Source organism: Neopsephotus bourkii, unplaced genomic scaffold (assembly GCF_033783945.1).
Source record: "Neopsephotus bourkii isolate Nb327-2 ecotype Australia unplaced genomic scaffold, CSIRO-AGI_Nbou_v1 NB_1433, whole genome shotgun sequence".
Taxonomy (NCBI): Eukaryota; Metazoa; Chordata; class Aves; order Psittaciformes; family Psittacidae; genus Neopsephotus; species Neopsephotus bourkii.
This window is the reverse complement of record NW_026901910.1, coordinates 3,201,220-3,226,238: the sequence shown is the minus strand read 5'-3', so window position 1 is coordinate 3,226,238 and position 25,019 is coordinate 3,201,220. Positions and strand designations below refer to the sequence as shown.

The window sequence follows — 25,019 nt, the reverse complement described above, 5'->3', positions numbered from 1 at the left end:
AGTCAGGAACTCCTACACCTAATCGAGTGTTTTGGATTAAGGACTGATGCCATAAAATCAAAAGGCCCTCCTAAAGGGGGAAAGCTCAGCCTCCATATGCAGAGCAAGAGAAGATGCAAGTTAATGCACCAGTACCAGACAGAAGTGGAAGCAATGAAGTGACTTGAGGGAAGACAGAACATAATGTAGGCATTTTGGAGAAGGGTGCTTAGGAGTAGGACAAATAACTAAGTAGCCTGCCAAGGTAATTCTGGTCAGTGATAGTAGCAAATCTGTTAGAAATGAACCCCTCAAGAGTGGCTGCTAGTTTGGTTTGAAGTTTGATTTAGTTACTGCAAACCTGTGGACAAAGTCCCCTCTGTTTGTAGTTCTAAACTGCCATCTTCATGGCAATGATGGCATATAAATCGGCAATCAAGATGCTACAAAGTCAGGTTCTCCCTTTAAGGGAATACTTGCATTGCAATGCAAGGGATATGGGTAACAAAATTATGAATTTGGAAGAAAACAGGGTATTAACATCCTGTGGAAGCTCTACATTTAGCTAGTCAAGGCAAGCATCCTCTAGTATCTTAAATATTCAGAACTGGGTAGATATAAATACTTGAGAGGCATGTTCTGTGCTGAGGATTGGGGCAGAATAAGCAGTACTCTCTGACAAGAGATGGGTTTGGAAGACGCTCACAACTTCTAAGTTGTAGAAAATGTTCCTTCTGTAATTGTGGCAAGGAAGGAAGCACAATAGCCCAAGAACTGAGACTGTTTTTCTACTTCAGTCTGTGCAACACTATCTGTGATGCCTATTTATACACTCCATGTTAGCTGTATGATTGGCAGGCCAAGATAAGCAAGACTTGTTTGTGCTTTTGAAATGCAAGAAGGTGGTTATTAGAGGAGTAAAGGTGTTTATTAAAGCTGTACACAGCACAGTTTTATTTGGAAGGCATTTACTTCAGACTGATTTTCTTGGCTTCAGGATTTGTTCTTGTTCATTTCACCAACTTCTTATTCAAATTCTTTGTCTGAATGAAACCAGTTGAAATTGTAAACTTCAAGTCTAGTTCTTGCTGTAATAATAATGCCAGCCTTCTGCCCAACGCTCAGCTTTGGTTCTCTTCCTAAGCATATGCTGAAAATACATTCCAAGCTCCAAAGAGATGCAGCTCACATAATGCTTGAGTTTTAACAGCGCTGCTCCAGCAAACTGAAGTTTGCCCTTTGAGTCTGTGATGCCTTTTTTCCCCATAGGTTTGTTTTAACATCCTGCAGTACAGAAAGCAGAGTTTCCCAGCTGTAAACAGCAGCCCTGTTACAAGGGCTGCAGAAACCTGGACTTGTTGAAAGACAGACAAGTAAAAGCAATTCCTGAGCCTTCAAGAGGGGAGTTTTATAAAGCAAGTGTTATGCGAGTTAGGTTTTGGCAAGCGATGGGGGTATGTGAAATCAAGCAGGGCAGGAAGAAGTTGAAGAGTTGTGGTGTAAGGTTGCACAAACATGAAATAGCGGGTTTGGGAAGCTGGGGCCAGGGCAGGATGCTGTGTGTGTCTTTGAATTCCACCCCACATTAACTTAATGCAAAGTAAGAATAGCTCGTGAGAGTGCTGTGTGTGTGTGTAGCCTGTCTGGCCATGAGGGGTGTTTGTGTGTGGTTTCACAGTATTTCACAAGTTCAGGGTTGTGAACTACAGCTGGATGGATTCATGTGAGTTTCCAAAGCAGTGTTTGAATACAAAGTTCTTTCCAGGTAAATATAAGCTGAGAATGGAAAAGGCAAATGGAATGGGGGGAAAAATGAGAAGGCTGAGATTATAACTCTGTACCTTTAAATCAGGACCTCAGATCAGTGACAGAGGCTGGAAAAGCTCTGATTTCTCCTTTTTCCTGGAAGAATCCGGGACACTGACATATCTGTTTGAATGTTTCCTCTGCTTTACTTATCTCATCAACACTTAATGATGATTCGGGTATTGGCGGAGGTAACTAAGGGAATGGAGGTGCAGATAACCAGCTGCTCAGGTAGTTTCAGATAAGGAGCATTAAGTAAGTTGCCTGAGGTTATGGACTAGCATCTGCTGATCAAGGATCAGATATGACTCTTTTGCTTTAGGCTTCTGATCTATCTAAATCCTTATTTAACCATGAGATGAGTGTATTTACCTCATATACTATAGAGGGAGCTCAGGCAACTGCATCAGATGTAGATGTTTAGGATAGCTGACTCTTGGTCTCGGTGGCTAGAGCACAATCCATCAATAATACGCATTGATAGGGTTTAGCTTTCTGTCTTGTGAAGAAAGTGGGTAAGGTTGCTTGCTGTTTCCTGGCGTTTGTTCCAAAGTCTGCGATTCTAACATCGCCTCAAAGAATCAATACCATCTTTTCCAGAAAAAGGCTGATCCGGTGCTATTTGTGGGATTAAAAATTCCCCAAAATCTCTCCATCTTCTTTTTCAGAAAAAGCTGGCAGATTTGTAAGGTTGAGAACCACTGGGGGGAGGCTCTGTGGGGTGTGTGCAAGTGAACTTATGGACTTCTCTTAACCTTTCTTAGCTTGGTTCCTATTTAATGATGCTAAGTTGCACTAGCTCCTAGGTTTAGTAGTGGTGTGGTGTATTATTACCATACAGATAGATGTATTTGTACACCTCCAGTGTGTGTGGACACTGGAATCACTGGCCAGCGCCTGATGTGAAGTAGTTCTTGTGCCATTAGGTCTCAGTGCCAGTCACGAAGTAGGCAGATACATGAATGACAGCTTGCCTGGCTCTTGTTTTACATATTTAGATGATGATCATCTTGGTGTCTTCCCACACAAACCCTCCCCTTCATCTCCTCTGACAGTCAGGGCTTGTTTCCATGGAGCCGTTTCATCCATACCTTAGGAAACCTTTTTTTCCTGTTCCCCTATAGACATAATTTGAGGTTTCTATGGCAACGGCTGAGGAGGGAAGGCCCATGATATCTTAAGCAAGTAAGAACTGATTCTTGGTAAGCCCTATGGATGACTGTATGTTCATAACACATGATGGGAGTGTTCACTGCCCTTTTATTCTGGTTTACGTCAAATATAGTGGGGAAAAGCCTAAGGGACTGCCTGACTTGATAAAGCTCAAACTCTGAAAGTTACAGTTGAAAAAGAAGAAAGGCATTAGGAGCAGTTAAACTCAACTGTTAATGCTGTGTATAGCTGTAAAGGCATTCAAGATCAAAAACGAATGATGTCATGTAACTTAATTCAATGTCAGCGAATCTTCTAGAAGGATATTAATAAGTCCTGTAAATCCATGAGATTTTGTGTTTTGGTATTTCTGGAAGTTTGAAAATAATATATTAAAATAAGTAGATTTAAAATAAACTGATGGTATCTGGATTTAAAAAAAATAGTTTTTTTCTTTAAACGTCCAATATTTGGGGAGGAAGGAAGTAAAATATTCACTATAAATTACGTAAAGGCCAACACCAGCAGCATTGTGAGAATCAGGAAGCGGAGTTCATTTGTGTTGGAAGCAGAGCAGAGATCAGGAAATGGCTGTAGTGGAAGCAGTGGAGTCTGCTCTGAGGCTCTGTGTATGGTGGGTTGATACAAAAAACGTCTTGTCTGGAGCTGGTCTGAGTAAGTTATTAGGCATTTTGTGGGGGAAACATGAAGTCAATTCTTAACCTACCTGAAACAGTTTTGCCCCATTCTCTCCTACAGCACCCCTGCTCCCCAGTTAGAACTGACTGGAGGTGAAAAGAACATAGTATGTTTAACAGCAACTACCAATGTCTTACCACTTAGGACAAATAATCAAGGAGTGTCCTTCATATGCCTGCATCCCACTGCACTTCTAGAGGTGTTTCACTGTTCTGATCCAGTTGATGAGAGGTTTTGTTGTGTGTAGTGCTTTCTGCATTACACCCAGTGACTTTGGTCTTGAAAGATCTTTTGAAGCATCCTATAGAAGGAGAAGGTGCCAAAAGCTCTCCAAAGACACTGAGAGCCCTGGGTGTGTGTGTGTGTCTGTTCAGTGACTTGGAATTGTATTTCAATGGTACTGACTGAGAGGAAGATGGGAAGGCTCTGTTCAAGCCTCATAAATAGAGGCTAGACTGTGGCAAGTGTTGTGTCTGGAGGTGACTTATAACTGCATTAAAGAAATGCCTAAATGATAGGAGCCTTGGAAAATGTGAGCCTTGAGTGTTTATTTGTATGACTGTAGTTCTTTGTGTTCTTGTCACTTGCCTTTTGTTGAATATGAAGTGACTTATGTGGAGTATGTCCTAATGAGGAATTGGTTTCACAGCCATGTTCATCTTTAGTGCTTGGGTTACAGACAGCTGTTGTTTCACATTGTGAGCTCCAGTTCAATTTCTGCTCCTGTGCTTTGTGTGTACTTTCATACACAGCATTTAAAAGTGAAGAAATGTGCATATAAGCCAAATTACTGCTGAAGTCCAACTGATAATTCCTGGGAGGGAGGAAAAAGCCCCTTCAGGCATATCCCAGTTTTTACCCATCCACTCAGACTGCTGACCCCTTAGAAAATGAAAAAGGATGTGTGGAATCACTATTTACTCCTGAGAAGTTGTATCCTTAACGTTCGCCATGTAAGACAATCCCTCCCCTCTGTCATCTCTTGCTTTGTTAAAGTGGCTTCTTAGAGGAAGCACCCCGTGAGGGACCATCTCATCATCATCAGTGTGTGCCTGCAGGCTTGAGACCCATCCGCAGCCGCTCGGTTTCCTTCTGCTCCATGTGGCAGCTGCTGTGGTAGCAGTTGCTGCTTCCAGTTGCTTTCTGCTCGCTGAAATGCCAGAGGAAGCTGTTCATTTACTGCCGTTTCGGTCAGATGAGGACTGGTGTTATAAATGTGAACTTTGTTAGTCGTCTGCTGCCTCTGGCTTTGAAACTGCTCTTAGGGTAACAGTGGGAAGGGAGGAGAAGGTAGCACGGAAGATCCTGCCTGATTCTCATACTTTACCCAGTTGGATTTCCTATGATCTGGTGATCTTCCACTTCCCCCTCCCTTTTTTTCTGTCTACATACAAAGCCAGAGAGTTTGCCTTCAACACCACTGCAGCTCCCAATGGTGATGAAATGAATCCAGTGCTGTGTTTTAGAGGCTTCCCTGGTGAAGCTATCCACAGAAGACTGCCTATGCTCTCTGCTGTTTGTTTAACGCCGTAAGTGCTGCACTACCATGTGCATTTTGGACTGGCTGTTTGAAAAGTGTACTCTGAGTGTTCAACTATTTAAACTTGGACTATTTTAACTGAAAAGAGTAGCAGAAGGGAGGAAAGCGTGAATAGAGGACGTGCAGTATTGGGCACTGAAGAGCCTTGTTGATTGTAGTTTATATGGAACAATAGCAGCTTCCTTGGTGTATTTGTGACTGTGGAGGAGTTTGCTGGTGGAACTGGAGTGTCAAAGTGCTCAACAGGAAAAGCTTGATGATGTTATATAGATCAGTCCTGTAACAGTGTTATTTGACCAATGATATACAGGTGAAATGACTTAAGATACCATTCTGCATGCTATAAATATTATTCCATAGTAAATTGTATTTATGAGTGTTAGATGCTGTTAACCTTCAAAAATAAGGTAGGTGGTGAGAGGAGTTAAGACAGATGGAATTGGTCAGAAAAGCGTGGAGGGATCTGAAAGATGTGAGTTCATGTAAGCCTTTTGTTGTTACTCAAATTGGTGTCACATCTTTTAGCTCATCAGTGGCCTGTTTGAGTGGAAATAAGGGATCTGGGTCTCCTTTCTAGTATAGCTAGCTTAGGTTTAGTTTTGTTCTGGATCACTGAAGTTATTTCCCTGGGAAGTTTCCTTTTCTACATTAGAGGCCTATGGCAACTATTTGATCAAGGATGTACTGTAAGCAAAGACAGCTTAAAACCTATGCTTTCTTGATGGCCCCTAATAAGCAGATCACATAAATTGTAGGAGGATGCATATGTCATTGAGTATCAGAAGTGGTCTTGGTGTGGCAATCTTTGGAGAATTGACTTCAGCTGTCGTTTTGACCTAAGTAAATTGATCAGCCTTGGTTGGAATGTGTCACATTTGTCACTTAATGGTTGAGGATGCTGCATACAACCCCTGCATGAAACTTGGAGAGGAAATCCCTAATCTTCCATGTCGTGCAACAAGGGACACTCGACACATTGCTGATAGCTTTCACTGCTCACTTCAGCAAATACCTGAGCTCCCTGAAGCTGCGTTAGAGTTTTATGTGGGAAAGACCAGCCAGCAGTGACGTGAGATGTAGATTCCCTGCTCCTAGGGCAGTGCTGACTGTTATGTTTGCAAGTTTGGTGCAGCTCCTCTGGAGAAGGGCTGATTTTCCTAGAGCTGAGAATCTCTGCTCTTCATCCATGTGAGTTTGCTGCAGTGATTTGAGACTGACAGATGATGATTATTTTTATTTGTGTGACAGAAACCTTCTGGATGTCTTGAGCAGATGCTATTGAATCCTCACTTCTTGAGGGGGGAAAAACTCAGCCTGCTCATCCATCTGTCTGGGCTTCTGCCTCATTATTAAGTGCTCTGTAGTTTAGACTAAGTGGGCCGATCGTTTTGATCTGAACTGTTAGGAGATGTGTTTTCATGTCTCAGGCACACAGCTCTTTGTGTAGGTATTTGTATACCTGCTTTGTCTGACGGTCTAAGTTTGGAAAAAAGGAGCAACAGCTTTCCCACAGCACTTCATTGCACTGAGCACACCACCTTGTAAAAGGTGCATGAACAATTATTCTTATCCCCAAAGCCTGCTTGGTACAGGAGTACAAATTTCACTGACACTTGGTGCCTGTTTTATAACGTTCAAGGACTACCTGAAGATCCTGTGTAACTATGACTGCAGGAACAAAGTATGTGAGTACAGACAAATCACTTCACCCTCTACGCCTTAGGTTTGTTAAGTAGAAGTATTAATTACCTGTGTTGTACAGGAGATGAAAGCTTAATTTGCTACTGCAAACTTGCACTGGGATTCTAATGGTAACTCTATAGTGGTCTAAGCAAATGCTTGAAAGCTCATGAACTGCTTTCCAACAAGCTTAAATCAAGGGATGACTTAAACACAGGGATGTGAACATTTCGCACCTTTATATTAAGACTGAAGGTGTGACAGGTTCAATCTTAGGTCTGAAATGAAACTTGCAATCATTGTCTTTGGAGGCAGGCTAACTTGTACTAGAAGGGAAGGAAGGTTTGCAAGTCTTTGGGCTCTGTTCCAGATGAAAGAGGTTTGCTGCTTGCTTGGTGCACATTTAGTATTTAAATCAAATGCTGGACTCTGAGAACTCTTCAGGAATTGCATTGGGCAGTTGACAGTTGTCCTACTGCTATCAGTACCTTTTAACTATGTCTAATTATAGAGCCTATTGGTTATTTTAGATCCAAATCAACCACTTAAGCTCTGTGCCTTAGATTTAATTACTAGATGTTATTCACATCAGGGACACTGATTCACCCAAAGTAGATAATTGCCATATTCCAGTGTATTAAGGACGTTTATCTCATGTCTCACTGAGCTTCTACTTACAGGGGCTTTTTACTCACCTTTTAGTCTGGGTTTTTTTTATTACAACTTGATAAAGGTGGCATTGTGTGGTTCAGTCCTCAGCAACTGGATGAGAGGCCCAGAAACACAATTTAAAACATTAATAAGCATCATTTGTACGCAATACTAGCTGGCTGGGAGGAAGTGGGAGTGAAATTGCGCAGGCAGGGATGAATGGCAGATACTGTTATAACTAAGGAAAAGATTCTGCAAGGAACTAAGTATTCATTCCTGCAGAGGTTATTGACTCAGATGCTGAGTCTGGGCTGAATAATTTTGTAACAAAGAGGCAGAACTTTGCAAACTTAGTTCATGGTTCAGAGATTTCATCTCTTTCTGCTTCCCAGTTCTGTTCCAAAGGTAGTAGCATTGTTTGCGGGAATTGGCTTTTCCTCACCACCCTCGATTCAGCTGGAATTTGAACCTGGGAATAACATGTTGTTCTGCTTGTAAATTATTAGTCCAGTCTTCGATGTGCACTGCATAACCTTATGTAGAGACAAAACCATCAAAATGAACCAAACAACAACCAGCTCAGTGTCTGATCACTGTAGAATTCAATTTTGGGAACTGAAACGGTTTGAATTCTGTAGAAGGTAGTGGGGGAAGAGGATAAAACCTGGAACTGAATCATTCCTGGTGTAATTTTGACTTGATTGATTTATACCAGTGATGAAATTGTTCCTCAGCAAATCCTATGTACCGTATCTTGCACCAAGGGCTAGTGAAGCCTATCTGCAGCTAGCTAGGTCCTTCTACATTGTTTGGAACTCTCTGAACTTGAAGGAGAAGTGTCCCAGCTTGGGACCTTTCAGGCTGATCGTATCTCTTCATCCTACACCAGTTTGGTCCTTGATCTGCTAGTGCCTGCTCATCAACTGTTTTCCTTTGTCAGTGTATCAGACATAAGTTCACAACCTCTTGAGATGCTTTTGCAGATGGCTTATGAATACATGGGCTCTTCCCCAGAGAATAACAGGGGTGAATGTGTCTGGCAACATTTAGTGACAGTTCCAACATACAACGTTGTGCTAAATGTAATTCCTGTGTGTCTGTACTTAACTATGTTAGAGGCAAGGAACCATTTGAAAAGCAAACTCATGCTGACTGTATAGTACAAGCCAGGCTGTCATCCTGCCTGTAGCTTCTCGAACGCTAGAGAGCAGCAGGGGTCTGCTGGTGAAGGGTCCCTTCTGCCATACTCGGTCTTGAGCCAATCTGCGGGGCTGTGTGCTTTGGAATGCAGGAATAGGAACCCGGACCAAGTGTAAAATGCATCTTGGTTTAGGGACACATTCAAGAGCCCTCAGGCTGATCCATCGGGGATGCTCCACTTCAATCACAGCTCAAAATGGGGAGGCACAGATTGGTCATGTGAATGTAGGATGCTGTCTTTTCCAAAATTTAACTAGGTGGCAAATAAAAGCCCATTTAGTTGGATGAAGGAGAAATCACGTAGATATAAGCAAGAAGCTTATATCTTTTGTGTTATGTATAGCTTTTTTCTTTAGGTTATCTGTTTCTCTTCTTCACGTAGACAGCACTGCACGCAGTAGTATCACATTGCAGTCATCTCAGCCCTTGGTTTAAGAAGGAATTTAAAGATATATTTGCCCTTGCCTTTTGGAACTCATCCGTGCCTGGAGATTATAGTAAGCATGTGGCAGTGGTTATGAAACGTGGTAGGAGCTGTAAACAAAAAGCAGAGACAAACAGCAGAGGGTGCATTATAAAGTAGTCAGAATTACATTAGAGACTGTTTTCCTGTTGTTCACCACTTATAAGTTGCGGTTCAGTCATGGTAGGAGAGAAATTGGCATCACACATAGTGGAACTCAAGATGATGGCTGAGAATTAAAGCTCAGCAAATATTAGTGCCCAAATTTAATAAAGGGGGTGGGGGGAAAGACCTAAGATTGTCATACTCGGCAATTATTCATTTTCAGCTAAGGAGATTTTCTACTTCACAAGCAGCTGGATTCCAATGCATGCTGTAGCTGCGATCAGAAAGGAGCAATAACAACCTACCTTGAATTGGATGCTTGTTTTGTCTTGCTCTTGTTGGCGACAGGACATGGAGTTTTCAGCTCTTGTAGCTCAGATGAACTCTCAAGTCTCCTGGACATTTTGACTGTCTTTTGAAGATCACCATGGGACTGATGTGCTTTCTTAAATTAGGCAGTTGTAACATCAGGCAGCTCTCTTAATCTCAGTATTATCTGAAAGGATACTGAGACATGAAATGGCTTTCTCTGAAGGACAGAAGAGTAGGGGTGTGTTGCAGAAACCCTGATATATCCAGTCTCAGCAATAATTGCCAATTGGCTTTAAGGCAAAAGAAAGCCTTTTTGGATAATAGTGCTTATAGGAAACTGTTACACTGGTTGCAATCCTGTGAGAATTTGAGAGACTGTTTAAAGGGTAGAAAAGGTGATGTGTGGTCCAAACCACTCTGATCACAGGTAAAACCTCTTGGTGGTATCCGACTCTAACATGCTTGCTGAGTAAAAATCCTGGTGTATGTATAAAAATAGGAGTTATGTTTGTTCAGCATTACTTAAAACCCCAAAGAGCTGAAGTGTTGCTTGTTTGCTTTTATTGCTACTTTTTAATTGAAAAGCAAAGAAGTTCTTCAGTTTGTGGTCATTACCGGTGCTTGTAGCTCCGGGGACAGATGAAATAGATGCTCTGTCAGGGCATCCTTAGTGTTTCCTCTCAAAGCACTTGACTCTGACCTTGATTGAGTGCCTCTGCAGAGCTTGACCTTACTTTCCCCATGAGCCTCCCAAGAGCTTAACAATGATAATTCAGAGGGAAAATGCAGGAAGCAGATCTCTGGCGATTGCACCATAACCTGTCAGTTCTGAGCTATTTCATTAAAAGGTGACCATTAGCCTGATGATCCTCAGCAACCGTTTGGAACTAGGTCAGTGAGAGCCTCTGACACTTGGAATTGTGTGTGTATATTTAGCTTATTTACAACCTATATTAGCAGTGTAACCTGCTGCTGCAGCAGCAAAGACATCGCTAGCCTGTGCACATGAAATGCAGTAACAGATTGCTGCTGGGGAGATGTAACTGGGAGGGTGGTGGTTGTCTTCTAATGTCTCTAGCATCTAGATCTGCTGCATTCCTTAGTGTATTGTGGAGGCATTTATCAGCTGTTTCACACCTACAAGTGCATTCTTGGGTAAAACCTCTGCCTGAGGGACATACTGAGTGTGTTCTGCTTATCCATGAAAAAGAGTGCATCTACTTTGTGACACTGCATGTGACAGTGCTTTGTGATCTCAGTGTATAGAACTGTCCAATACTTACTGTAGTCCCTACCCACTGATGCTGTAGACGTGGTACATATTTTGTCTTGTATGTGCTCTGTAGATGCAAGCAACAAACACGGGTGTGAGTTTTGTAGTCTGTGAATATTTAATGCATCAAACTCATTTATGGCATGTAATGCACATTGATGGAGAGAAATCTGTGTCTTGTGATATGCGTATCTTGAATATGTGCTGGGGGGGAACAAATGCATTTCATTTCACAAAGCCAGAAATGCTGGCTTCATTTCCATAACAGCAAGTGCGGGATTATAAGTGTGAATGGCAAAGCCAGCTGGAAGAGGCATTTTTCAGTTGTCCATGAAGTGTTCTCTAAATAGCTCTTTTCCAGATATCATGAAGAAAGATTACAGTTGTCCTCGGGCATTTGCCTTATTGAAGGAATGGGCTCCATCAGCCTTGCTGCTGCAGTTGTGGATAATTGAGGTGGACAGGAATGGTATTTATAAAGCAGTTTCTATGTGCTAATTATAAAACGAATTTACCACTGTCCTGCTGTCAGTTTAGTGGCTCTTAGGAGTACAGAGCTAGTTGTGGTGGCTTCCATTTGGCATTGTGCAGACAAGACTAGAGAAAATGCTCTAGAAGCAGGCATTCCTTTCCCTGGTATTTTTGTAGGACAAAGAAATGTTCTTCTCTTGTTGTTCCATAAGAAAAAAGGAGGGAGATCACTGTTCTGGGATTGGTTATAGCTCTCCTAAAGAGAAGACGGAAACACCTAAGGTTATTCCACTTCCAACCATCCTGTTGGTACAAAGTAATGGTTTACAGGTAACACAATCATTTCTTCTTGTTAGGCTCAGGTTTAGATTCCTATATTTCCTATATCAAGTCATGCAAACAGCACACAAGTTATGAGCCAGGAAGCCCTGCTTTTAGCCAGATACAAGTTTTAACTGGAGTGAGGCCATCCCAGAAAGGACAATACAGTACTTGCTGCAGTATTCACTGTTTTGCTTTCTGAGCTAAAAGAAAGGCTCGGGTGGGAAGCAGATTTGCATAACCCCTACTTACAGGAAGGGCACTGCATGTATGGTAGGAGTTTGAGATTCAGGTGTCTGAGATCGGAGTTCAGTTCTTACTGAAACATATCGCAGTCAAGCAACATGTTTGGGGTGTTCAGGGGAGGTGTCCACATGGCATTATCCGTGTGGATGCTCTATTATAGTAGTTTACTATTCTGCTGTGGTGAGCAGGGCAGTGTGCTGCTCAGCTGCACATCTGTGCACCCCTGCTTTCAGTTGAGTCCAACTTATGCTACTTGGGCTTCATTATCAGCTGGGCTGCTTGCAAAGGCTACAAGGTCTAATTGCTACTGTGCTGAGCGCTTTAGGGTGTGATTTGGAATCCAGCTCTCTGCTTCTTGCACGTGATTTAGCAGGGGGGAAGCAAGGATTTAGTTTAATCTTAAATTTGCTGCTCTTGGGGCAAATAAAACTTGGACATATTCAAGGTTTTAATGAGAGCTGTGATTCTGTCACACTTGTGTAGGCAATCTTTCATCTTCCTTAACAGCTGAGTGATGTTTTTCAGTGTATTTAAGGTCCTTGGGCTGGTGTGCGTGTGCGTGTTTCTGTGTGCAGGTCTGGGTTAAATAAAGCAAACTCGACTGACCTGACCTAGCAAAGCAGGTGTTTTAGTTGGATAGGGAAGAATGTGCTGTTCAGAGACGTTTTGTACTTGGAGGCTTGTTCTCCTGTGGTTAATGGAGTGTGCTGTGAGCTGTGACCTGTTAGTGAGTGCTCTACAGGAGGAGGAATTCAAAGGAATTTGGGTAGTCCCCTTGCTTCCTTCATGTACAATACACATAGCACAAACCAAATGCCAAGCTCATATGGAAATTCATTGTAATGGATCACCCCATGTTTTATGAGGGATGGTATTTATTGATCTACCGTAGAGCCCCTCCCTTAGATTTATGAGAAGAGATGAGCTTCCCTTTGTGATACTCAAGTGGGAGATCTTGAGCAGTGTAAATAAGCAGTGCCAAATAGTTCACTGGAGTTCTAAATAGCAAAGAAAATTCCAACTGAGGAAAAGGTCCTGAAACCTTTGCCCTGTTGTTATCTTCTGCTGAATTCTTATTGCAAAGTCATGACACTGATTTAATTTGTTTGGCTTGCTCTCTTTGGCTCCACCGTCCCCTTCAATTTGGAGGAAGAGCAGTACCTGAAGAAATTAACCATGAAAGCATTGTCCTGATGCTGAAAAAATACAGAAGATGCTGTGCTGTTTGAATCGGGTTTGACAATTCCTGGAATTCTGGGTGGTATTTGAAGAATCAGGGGACGGCTACAGTGTAGGTCAAAATATAAATGCCTGGTTAAGTGTGATGCTTGGTAAGAATTCACAGGCAGACATCTGTAATGGTTATTCCTGACATAAGAATTATCCCTTTTGGATAATTAGGTTAACATTTAGGTTAACCTCTAAGCAGAAAGCCCTGTTGGAGACAGCCTTTTTCTCAGCCTGTTCAAGTATTGCCAGCAAGTAATATGTAATACAACATATAGATTCCCCAAGTGTAGTTTGGTTTTGGTAGGAGAGATTGGTGCAATGTGGTTAAGCCTATTGCAGCTCCTTTCTCTTGTCACCCGTGGTTGGAAACAAGAATGTGATTCTGGTAGGAGCTAAGAGTTACTGCTTCTAGTTTTCGAATCAGGTATCCTGTAGTGTGCTGTATATGGTTTTGCTTTTTGAGTACCAAAGCGACAAATACTTCACAATCTTATAACCAGTTTATGCAATTTGTCCAGAAGCTGATTCCTCACTTACTGGAGTTTTGATTGAAAGTACTTCTGTTGTTATTGGTCAAAGTACAATGAAAACGGTTCTGTTCTTTGTTCAGGTGGCATGGAAGAAACATCCTCAGCCCTTCAGGGTAAAAATGTGTTTGTTTTCCTTCACAGTGTGTTTTCTGGGAGGTGAAGAGATGCTGAGGCAGTGTTTAAGCCAAGTAATGGAGATTCATGGGTGTTAAACGAACTGCAGGGCTGCCTTCTGAACTAGGCTGCTTGTGGAGTAGGATGGAAATGAGTGTTTTACTGAGCAGGGAAGAACTGGGGATTATATGGTCCACAGGAGTGGCTCCATCTTGCTTTGTGATATACTGGGCTATCAGCCTGTTGCTGGTATTTGTTGCCTTGCAGCCTGTGGAACTTGTCATCTGTTTTGTAACAGCACTTGGGTTTCAGAGAACAACACATGCAGGTATCCGGTATCACAGAGCCGAAATAAAATGGACTCTGTGTGTTCAAATGATAGCAACTGCTGGTTGGTAGTACATGATTTAAAGGGACAGATCTAAAGGGAAGAATAATCAGCCAATCTATGCTACTTGCATGTATCAACAAGTCGTATGTCAAACTGTAACAGGCCTCATTCTAATGTAACATACAAAGAGCAAAGGATGGCTGAACCCCAGTGTAAGGAAGTGCTCTGGTTCCAAAGATAACATGACTGTTATTGCAGAAAACTGCTGGAATGCAGAAGTAAACCCACATAAATATTTGTTTTTTCATTTGAACTCACAAAAATACTTTGGAATTTTCACAGGAAAAAGAAACACATTAGTTTTACAATTTGGAAATGGGGCTTTTGACCTAGCAGGGGCTGCTGTGTTGTGGGCATGGCAGGTTTCTCTGTGCCACTTCTGCACAGTAAGCACAATGAGTTAAACATGCTGTTGAACTGTAGGAAAAGGGAAGTTTGAATAGGATGATACAGCTTGAATTCATCCAAGTCTGTAAGTGCAGTGCTCTCCCTACCCGACCTGGCAGAGCTGCTGTAGGCAGTATTGTGACTTTGTTAGTCTTTTGAACAAGTTATATGTATCTCCTGTGCTTAAAAACAACCTATTTTAATTAGTGAGTTGGTCTGTTACAGTGTACTCTCACTGCTATCTCATATTCTGTATTCATCTATTAGGGATGACATTTTGCTCTCCCTTAAACACATGGGAAAGCTATTACGGGAAGGATTGCCAAAGAACCTGGGCTGGAATTAGTTCATGTTCATTCAGGGAAGGGATTTTTAGTTTTTTTCAGAGGATTTTTCTTTCTTTTTGGTTTAATTCATAAATCCTCTTCTGGACACTGGAAAAGATGGAATGTTTGAGTGGGAGAAAGGCAGAGAGTGTTCATCAACCTGAAGCATTGACAACTATTTGCTGCTCTAATGAATCTGTTGTTAAACGGATCATTAAGCTACAGGAGTAGTCATTAAACAAGGATGCAGCAACGCACAGGCTCTCACAGAGGCAGTCAAATGGTGCTGCTGTGATTTGTACAGGAATAGTGCTTGATCATGGTTGGTATTTTTCACTCTGTGGGTCAGGCGTTTGAGCTGTCTCTCTTATTACATAGCTTCTGTCTTTCCTAAGAGCATCAGACAGGTGGTCAGCATCCCCTCTCCTAAACAAAAATGTGCTGAGAATGTTGGAGTGCATAGAGGCGTTGCTTACTAACCAGCAAAGTACTTGGAATTAAAGGGATAGTCCCAATGCATGTGCCCACTGTCCTAAGTGAAAGGATTCTCATGGCACAGCCCCAGGTTTGTATGTGTGAAAAAGGAATGGGAAAGGCCCCCCTGTCTCGCTGAAGTTGATTCCAGTGTTCGGTGAGGCTGGGGGTGAAGAAATCTTACTGGCATGGCCATGTAAGCGAAAAGCAGACTGGTGAAAGGGCCAATTCTGCCTTGCTCAAGAAGGTGATTACCAAATGCTCCTTTTGCCCAGAGCAATGTAGTGTGAGTCTCCTGATTAATTAGATGACATCAGTGAGGAATCTGTGGTTTTGCAATGTCCGCTCTGCAGTTTATTACTAAAGAAATCATGCAAAAGGGCAAACTTTGACCCTTCTTATTTGCACTTGTATCTATAATTGAGTATCTTATGTAGCTGATGAAAGATTCTGTAGGTGATCAGGCTCATCAATATATGAAGCCAAACTTGCTTATGGTAGCCTTCAAAGGGGTACTAAACCCTTCTGCTGAAGTTGCACACACTGACTTAGGGATTACATTGTGGGGTTTGGATTCCCACATGCCATGAGAAGATGACAGTGAAATTCCTGTATTAACAGCTAGCCAGTAATGCTAGTGCAGGCTTCTAGATGTGTGCTGACATGATGGAAACCCTGAGTCCTTCAGCCGCTTGTTGCCATGATCAGGTTTGTTGCAGAGGAGGAAAGGTATCAGCCCTTGAGAGGCAGGGAGGATGCACAGATACTTGTGCAAGTCTGTTATGGAATGCTGGCATTTTGACTAATCTGTAGATATTAATTTCTTGGAATTGAAAAAGTTGTTACTTTACAAACACCCACTTATATAAAAACATAGAAGGCATTTTGATTGTGCGTGCACCTGATGCATTGACACCAAGGTGACAGGAGCTCCAGAAATAGATTTGAAGAGTTGCTCAAGCTATTAACTTACAGGATGAGGAGAGCAAAAAGGACAGTACAGCAAACTAGAATATAGTAGAATAAGGACTAAAAAACCTCAATACAACATACTATTGAAATGCTTCCTTCCCCCTTGTCCTGCTGTTATAAATCTTTATCTGATGTCCTTAGTTATCTGTGTCCTAGATGGTAGATTTTGATGTTCAAAGTCCTTGGGAAGTTTATTTTCAAACACAACCAAGGCAGCCCATGCAAGGCCAACTGTTTTGATTAGGGTTGACAAATATTTTCTAACCTTAAACTAATGTTTTGTAAAGGTTCAGGCTGTTGAACAACGAAAACTGAAGCTGGGATTTAGGGATGCTTGTTTTTCCTGAGAGCACACTTGAAATCCAGTCTAGTCGCTTCCTTAGAGAATAAAAGTTATGTTGCTTTTCCACCTGAACATACAGCTTCATTCAGGGGGTCTTGATGGAGAATGTCACACTGGTTCTTGTCCCAAGGCTGCTTTTCCTCCCAGTGCATGACTCTTGGTAGGGATTCCTTAGCATATTAAATGCCTGGGAGTCCTCTGTTTTAGTGTGTGTCGTTCTCCTGGTCTCAAATGTGTTCTGCATGTCTGCTTGTCTTTATGTGGTGTCTTTGTTGGTTCCTGGACCTGAGACCATCCATCACCCACTGTCATTTTGGAAGCAGCATTGCTCTCCAAGAACTTAACCAGTTTTCACTCTTATATGAACATGAGCTATAAAGCCGACCAGCCTCCACATCCTGGTGCCACATGCTGCTACTGCTTTATAGCTTGTCCTCAATCCCTTTTCCTCTCTGTGAGCAGTCAATGGGGACTAAAAACCCCCCACTTGTGAAAGAAGGCTGAAAGTCCAAGTTGGCTTGCTCCCTCCCTCCCTGGGCTGGGCTGGCTGAGCAGGAAGGTGGGACAAGGAGAAAGCCTGTCCAATTGCCTTCTGCAGAGGGCTATTATTGCCGTCTTAGCCTTTTTCATTCGGTTGATTTGCAGCAGCAGCATATTTGGTAATATAAACCCTGTCCCTTGGGATTAAGAGTGCAGTTCCACTTGCAACAGCTGCCTGCATATGTTTTACCGGCTACAGGAAAAGAACATGCTGCTCCTGCTCCTCTTTCTCCTGATTTTTATCTAGTGTTGTTGCTTCCCTCCCTCTGTTTCTCTCTCTGACCTCCTCACAGCTCCACGCCGCTCCACTCCATACTTGCTTCGTCTCTTGAGAAGACCAAAGCTGAGTTTCCTAGCACAGCCCCAGGAGATTTGCTTTCCTGAGCCAACATTAGGCAAAGAAGACAGAAGGCAAAGGGGGATTGGGGGGGAAGAAGCTGAAAGTGAGCCAAGCCGTTGCTGGCAACCTTCGTCTCGGTGCTAAAGCTGCTGTGAAAGAGACCAGGCAGGGGAGGGACTTTGTTTTGTAGAGAGGAGAAGGAGAACAACTTGACACTGGCTTCCCTTGTGGCATGTCTGTCCTGAACATCCCCACCCCGCTGTGTGTTAAATGAAAGCACGTGAAGAACATGGGGCTTCCTGCTTGAGAGGGAGGGCAGTGCTGGACCGGGTGAGGGAGGAGGAAGGCAAGCCGCAGTGTCGTGGTGTGGTTTACACCGGGATCAGAGCTAGAGTGCTTGGGGGTGGGAGCAGAAGGAGAAAGGGCAACTGATGCCAGCTGCCAACATGACAGAAACCCTGCAGCTCCCAGCACTGCAAGTCCCCGAGCAGCAGGTGGTGGAGGGGGGCTCTGCCTGGTCCAGCTCCTCCACCCCGACCCTGCGCAGGAAGCGCTTCAAGATGAGGAGGATGAAGAATGTGCAGGAGCAGAGCCTGGAGGCCTGCAGGTATCAGGATCCATCCTCCAGCAAGGAATACCTGCAGCTCCCATCCATTGAAATCACCCCTTCCAGCGATGAGGACACACCCTGGTCCAACTGCTCCACACCCAGTGCTTCCCCACGGCGCAAGCGCTTCCTCCTTCGGAAGTGGCTGCGTGTGAGAGAGAAGAAGGAATACAGTGAGAGCAGGTATGTTTTGGGACGCTTCCCCTTCACTGCTTCCAAGAAGAGCATGTCCGGAATACATAGGGAGGGTCTGTTGTTCCCCTAGAAATCTTGGAGTGCTTCTCCCTGGGACTTTGTCCTCGCCTATTGGCTGGAATGGGTAATGTAGTTGATGGGACTTGCTGGTGATGGCCTAATCCTTAGGTGCAACCTTCTCTGACATCCATTCTGGATCTGATACTGGGAGACTGTGAGGACAATAGTCCTTGTGACTAGTAGGTGGGTCTGCATATCAAGGTGTCAGTTCTTGGTTCCTTTCCAGAGTTGAAAGTCACTCAGTCCTTTGGCTCAAAAGGGGACACATAATTAGAGAAGAAGTCCAAGAGCTTGTCAACACAGGAAGATTAATGCCAAGGGGGTTATTGTGTGGCCATACAAAGACAAAGCTATATTGTATGTAACTCTCTGCAGGTCCTACCAGGGTATACAAGTATCAGTACATCAGGGTATACAGTGTAGTTAACCTGTAATGGGAGACTGGGATAATTACCTTTCCTGAAGACCCACAGTATACCAGGCACAGTGTTTTCTTTGAGGCATGAGTGCATTGGATAAATCTTTGTGCTTGTTTTGCATAGGGCAATTATTCTTTACTAGCTTTGCAACCCCCATGCATCCATATGTGGATTTATGCCTGAAAGTATGTACTGCACTTCCATAAGAACAGAAACTTGTCTCTTACTGTTTCTGCACCCAACAGACTACACTGACTCACTGCCTGTATTGCTTAAGTGTTTCTACAACATTAATATTATACTAATCCACCCCAATTAGTTTTGGGGAACTTTCAGCAATAAATGCATGCCATGAAGGATTTGATAATCCTTCTTTTATGAAGTTGCCATTGAAGGACATCTCTTGGTTGATGAATATTACTTATTTTCACTTAGTGTGGTGATACAAGTAATGACTCAGTTATAGCTTAGCAAACAGGGCAGATAATGCATATGCCCTATCACAAAGTTCAAGCCTGAAGGATGGCTTTTCAGCTGAAGGATTTAATTTGGATTGATTGGTGGTGAGTGTGTTTGAGACAGAGGCCAAGACATGTTTTGGTGCGAACGCATAAGAAAACTTCGTCCATTCTTGCGCACATGGTATCCCCATGGCTATAGCATCTTTCTGCTAATTCATCATTGAGACATTTCTGCCTTAACCCTGGTTATGGTTTTGAAGCATGACTGCAAAAAAGCTGAAGAGGTTGATGGCTTAGGTGGCATTAACATACCAGAGCCAGCATGGAACCTCTTTCTTTGTAGGTAGCAGGCTCTTAATCTTTCACAATGGGAAATATGATGTTTCCGAATGGAATTTTTCCCTTTCTAGTCCAAAGGAAAAAACCCAGACAGTTTGCCAGTGACTGTGCTGAGCCTCTGGGCTTGTAGAATGCAAAGATCATCATCGGGCTCTCAAAACTCAGCAGGCATGGAAACAACACAGAGAGGGCAGACTCTGCAGGGAGTTAATCACAGAGTGATGAACTGAAAGGATGCTGTGGCATTAATGTGAAGGAGCCTGGTAGCTGGTACTGTGGTGTGAATCTTACTGTGCCCCAAGGCATGTGGAACCCTGTCCTGAGATACAGGGCAGGAAGCTGCCTTTTTGTAAAGCAGATAGATACTGCCTGTCTACCTTCTTCTGCTTCACACTTGGTCATCCAGAGCACTGGCTCTTTCTTGCTGCTGTTTTATTATGACATTGCTGTTTGTAATGTTATTTACTGTACTGAGTTTGTTTAAAGGCAGCAGGGGCTATTGTCATAGAGGAACGACTGAAGTGTTTTGTCTAGTGGTTTTTCCACCAAGCCCTGTCTCGGGGTTGAGCGACAGTGATGATGCTCAAAGTGTCCAGCTGATTAACTTAATTAGAATTCAATTAAACACTGTTGTAACAGGGATCCCCAATGTGGTCAGTGTGCCATACATCTACTGGGAGCAAGGGCACACTATTAAGTACATAGGTTCCTAATATCCACCTGGAAAAGGTGGCTGCATCACATGTGGTTCCCACCAGAAGGGTGCATGCAGTTTGCTTCCAGTCACTCCCTCTTTCTAGTTAAATTGTTATGTAGCAGTTTGATAGGTATTTTGGAGTCCAATAAGCTTTACCCCATGATGTGGCCAGATTGTGCCTGTTTGTATGGCAGGGTTTTCCCAGGAAAGCTGGTAGTTGAGAGCAAACTGTGCACCAGCTGACTTGTTTCAGTGATGCATGTGTTGCTCACATGCCCCTGAGCAAAAGCAATAGCTCTGTGACCATTAGCATACAGTAAGCATCCAAGTGAATAAACAAATGCTTTTAGGACTCAATGCTGTCTGTAAAGCTCCAGGTCTGATGAAGGCTGGCTGCTTTTCTCATCCGGAAACTCCGGCCTACACAATGTTCTGTATCAGTGGCTAGTTTTTAACAGCCTGGATAATGTTAAGGCTTGTTTACCTGCTGGTTCTCTAAAAGCTGTTAGGTGGCTGATAGAGCAGAAGAGAGGCTGTTTCTTCTCATCAAACAGCAGAGATGGCTTATAAGAACTTGGCTTGCCTATGATAGAGTCTTGTTCAAGGTGAAAGAGCAGAAAGAAGCCATTTCTCAGGGGTAGGGGTTTCCCTGTGCTTTGTCCTTGTACAAAAGCATGATGATCCGTACCACGTTTGGAGCTCCAGGGGGTCTATATAGACAATACAATATGATTTTTGTAAGGGATGCAGACAGCTTACCTAGCCTCCTCATCCATCATTTGCTACCCAGGTAATGATAGAAGTTATTTACCCGCATACAGCTTTATAAAGCAGGATCCCTGCTCACAGGTGCACAGATATTTTTTTTATGAAGGCATGATGTTTCTTTCCTCATAGGTTAGTAGATGCAGTCTGTTAGTATTGTATATGTATGTAATGAGTATGCAGTATTGATGTGGGGATATGAAGGTCTGTCTGCTTTAATGTATTATTTACTACTTAGTCATCCTTGCTACTAATCTCTGGAACTGCATTTGGTTCTCGATGTTAAAGACAAGAACTGCTGAGAGGGTAGATCACTTGGGCTTAAAGGAGTGCTCTCCTTTTGGCTTAAGATCAGTACTGGAATGAGATGGACCCTGTGCCACCATTGCCTGACTTAGGCTCCTGTGTGAATGCTCAACAACAGTACATATATAATAGTTGAGGTATGGTAAATACTTGGTTCTTGAACAGTTTCCTGTGAGGCTTTCCTGAGGAGCAGACTCTACTAGTGGTACTCTAATGTGCTCCCCTATGGGGAGAGAAATAGGCTAGAATGCCAAGGATGGTAAATGGTTTGTATTCTGTTTTGCTTTTGTTATTCCCTGCTGAATATGCTCTCAGGGGCCGTCCTGGAGGCTGTTGTGTCCTGATGCTAGACTTCCCTTTCCCTTGAGCTCCAAGATCACCCAGTTTGTCTTTTGTTAATGCTTGTCCTAAAGACAAGCGTTTGGTCAGTTACAGCCTCTAGACTACGTAATGGTGACATTAAAAACATTGGTGCTCCAAAGAATGTAGAACTGGCTGTGGGTTTTATTGGATCAATGGGGAATGGATTGTCTCAGAATAGCCTCAGTTTGGTCTCCTGCTCGAAACACTGAAGTCCTAAATGACAAGTTCAGCTAAAGGGAAAGACCTATCCTAAAATGCTTCTAAGATGTAAACCTGAAATACATTATTAGAAGTATTCCATCTTACCTTAGGGAAAGTTACATGCTGGGGAGATGGAGGCTTCTTGGGCTGCTGGGCACGCAGCCATAGAGGTTTCATAGACAAAACCTTGGTTAACTCTACTTCTGTTCTCTTTGTGCTGTACAATTCCAGGAAGCTGCACAATGAGTAACTGTGTACATCTTGTAGTTCTCAGTTTCTCTGGCTTTTAAGAGCTTTCATGTTTCTGGTTTAGGACAGAGGAGAGGAAGTAGGGCTTCTCCTTCATTAGAAACCCAGCAAGCCGCTGCAGGAAGTGATAGATGTGTGTGTCCTGGGATTGCTTTTGGAAGTTATGACAAAATCCGTGCTGGAACCTCATTTGTGTGAGGAACTGGCAGCTTCCTGGGGGTTTCATAATGGAAGAGGCAAACGGGTTGCGTTCTTTTGTTCTGCTTGTGGCTGGAGTCGGTTAATTGGGGCTTTTGGGAGGACAGATGTCAGACAGTGTGTGTTCTGGAACGTTGGCAGAAATTGTGGCATGTTTTAATACCATCCCGTGCTTTTGGACAGCATCTCTCCTTGATAATCGCACATCTCCAGAAATCAAAGCTTTAAATGCAGTGTGTATCTGATGGGTTGCATTTGGGACTTGAATACATAGTTGGATATTTAGTACTGGAATGTGTACTTTTGTGCATCTTCAAAGCAAAAACAGGAAAAGGGTTATTTTTTACATGGCTCTCTGTAGTAAAGCAGCTCATCTTTTCTGATTTTGGTAGCTTCAGAAACTCCGGAAGCACAAACTTCCATTTCTGTGGTATCTCTTCTAATCTAAGAAGGGCACAAATGATGGCTTAATAGCAGCTTGGTTCCTTTGTGAGCCTGCAAGTTCAAATGACACCTAATTTGTGCTTCCACTGAACTGATCTTTTAGGTTGCTGTATGCCTATCTCTGATGAAAGAGTACTGGTGTACTGTTTGCTGTGATTGCAGGCTTTTGGTCACGATAATGTGTGCCAAGTGGCTGTGAATTCCACCAGCTCTTTTTTCTAGGTGGCTGAACCTTCCTGCCTTTGTGCAGTAGTTTGTGGTTTTCCTTTCAGTATCTGTGTGCTTTAGGATGACCAGTGACACAAGAGTATCAAAACTGATTGATTTACAAACAGCCTGGAACTTCATTGCTGTTGGTCTTATCTCGTCAGCAAATATTTACCATTGGACTGTCTGAATGTGATGTCCTACACAATGCTGTGCCTGTCAATGGTATTTAACAATTAATCATCGTGTTCATTACCACAGTTGTTTTCCACCAGACTGTGTTTTGAAACTGGAGATGTCTGTTGTTCATTGTTGAATGGGATGTTGATGAAAGGGCTTGCCTTGATAGCTGTGAAGGTTGATGCTGGTGTTTTCATTAGTGAAATGAATGCAGTGAGAGGAGAAAACTTGCCCTTCTGTAATGTTTTCCAGCAAGGAAAGGTGACTATACTACAGAGTCACATTCTGGCTTTCCAACTGGTTTTAGACTAAACAGTGCTTTAAACCCCCATTAATGAAACTGAGTTATTAAAAAGATATGAAGCTCTGGAGTAGGAAGTGTCCCTTTGGTTCTTGGCAATGCTGTGTTTGGCTCCAGGTAATGCATGCTTTAAGGTTCAAAGAAGGCACTTGAAATTTCACCTTTTGGCTCTGCCTGCCATTTGTCCCATTGAGTCACTGCATGAGCTCAGGTACAAGTTTTCCTCTTAGGTTCCTGTTTCAACTGCGATGAAAAGTGATCAGAAACAGGGTGCTCGCACCTATTTCTATGAAGAAGGGCAGTCCTTGGATGGGAGAGCAAGGCTGTGTAAACAAAGGATGCTGTGATCCTTGGAAATGTGGTACTGCTTCCCATAGGGCTTGCTATCGTTCAGCAACCACACTTTGCTGAACATGAGTTCTCCTTAGCTTTTTTAATAAAGCCTGATGTTAGCTTGGTAAGGATACGTTTCCCCTGAGAACTTTGTATGCTGAGAGTGGGAACTTGCAGCACCTGTGGGAAAGCTGTATCACTGTAGCTTTTAATCCAGTCTGTCAAAGGACAGCCCTTCATGCTAAGGGAGACTGTTACCCGTTGGAACTTAGGTCAGTGATTTCCAATTCAGCCGCTTATCTTTTCCTCCTTCCCCTTCACCTGACAGTTTCTTGACATCTGTAATGGCACCGACATTTACGTATCCATGCAACCATGGTAACATGGTGCTTTTGATGACAGGAATTTGATTTGCTTAGGACAAAGAGGTGCTGTTAGGCGGCTGGGACCGGGAGGTCTATTTCTGCTGTTTCATGAGAAGTACAAGGAGGGATGTGTTCTGGAAAGGATGAGCAGAGCAGGAGGGTGAAATGGAAAAATAAAGTTGTTTTGTCTTTGACAAGCTCCTGTGGGAAAACACTGAGGGACCTTTTCTTCTGGCACACCTGAGGCCTGAAGTTCAGTCTGGTGTTATTGCCCTGTTTGTATTGCCAAGGAAAGATGGACAGAAACACTTCTCAAGAGAGTGAAAATTGTTTGCGTATCATGGGATTTGCTGTCTAAAAGATTCCCTTTTCATAATGAATCATTTAGACTTAATTGAAAGAGAGTTTTGGCTTAAAATACTATTGATTTTGGCACTAAATACCATTTAACAGGCATAATGTATTTAATTGCTTTGCCAGCTTGGAAGTAACCATAACTTGCACCAGATATTGGGACTGCTGTGCTGCCTCTGGTGACAGTTCTGAAGTCCTGGTCACCTTGTGGTATACTTGAAGGCAGGTAAATTCAAGCCTTTGTGCTTACAGCTATGAGGATGAAGAGAGCTATGTGCTCAAATAGCCAAAAAGCTTTGTAAATTGTAACAGAAACCTTGATGCAAGTTCAGTGTTCCATTAATTATAACCTGCATATCTTCTAGTTCCCAAATCCATGTTAATGGAAATATTAATGTATCATATTTCATATAATAGTAGCTTTTAGTTC

The 25,019-nt window shown here is 42.9% G+C and overlaps 1 protein-coding gene across 6 annotated transcripts in view; it reads left to right on the top strand.

The window, feature by feature from the left end:
- Positions 1-25,019, top strand: part of GRAMD1B (GRAM domain containing 1B) — a 109,639-nt gene that overhangs the window by 10,392 nt on the left and 74,228 nt on the right. For 2 of the 6 annotated variants that reach the window (XM_061368477.1, XM_061368479.1), the window contains exon 1: positions 17,322-18,335. The exons of 1 other annotated variant lie outside the window; for it this stretch is intronic. In XM_061368477.1, coding sequence (XP_061224461.1) covers positions 17,977-18,335 — 359 coding nt within the window. In that variant the 5' untranslated portion in view covers positions 17,322-17,976. Of the gene's footprint in view, positions 1-17,319; positions 18,336-25,019 lie in introns of those variants that run through there. 3 more of the 6 variants (XM_061368476.1, XM_061368478.1, XM_061368480.1) reach the window with 3 other exon arrangements.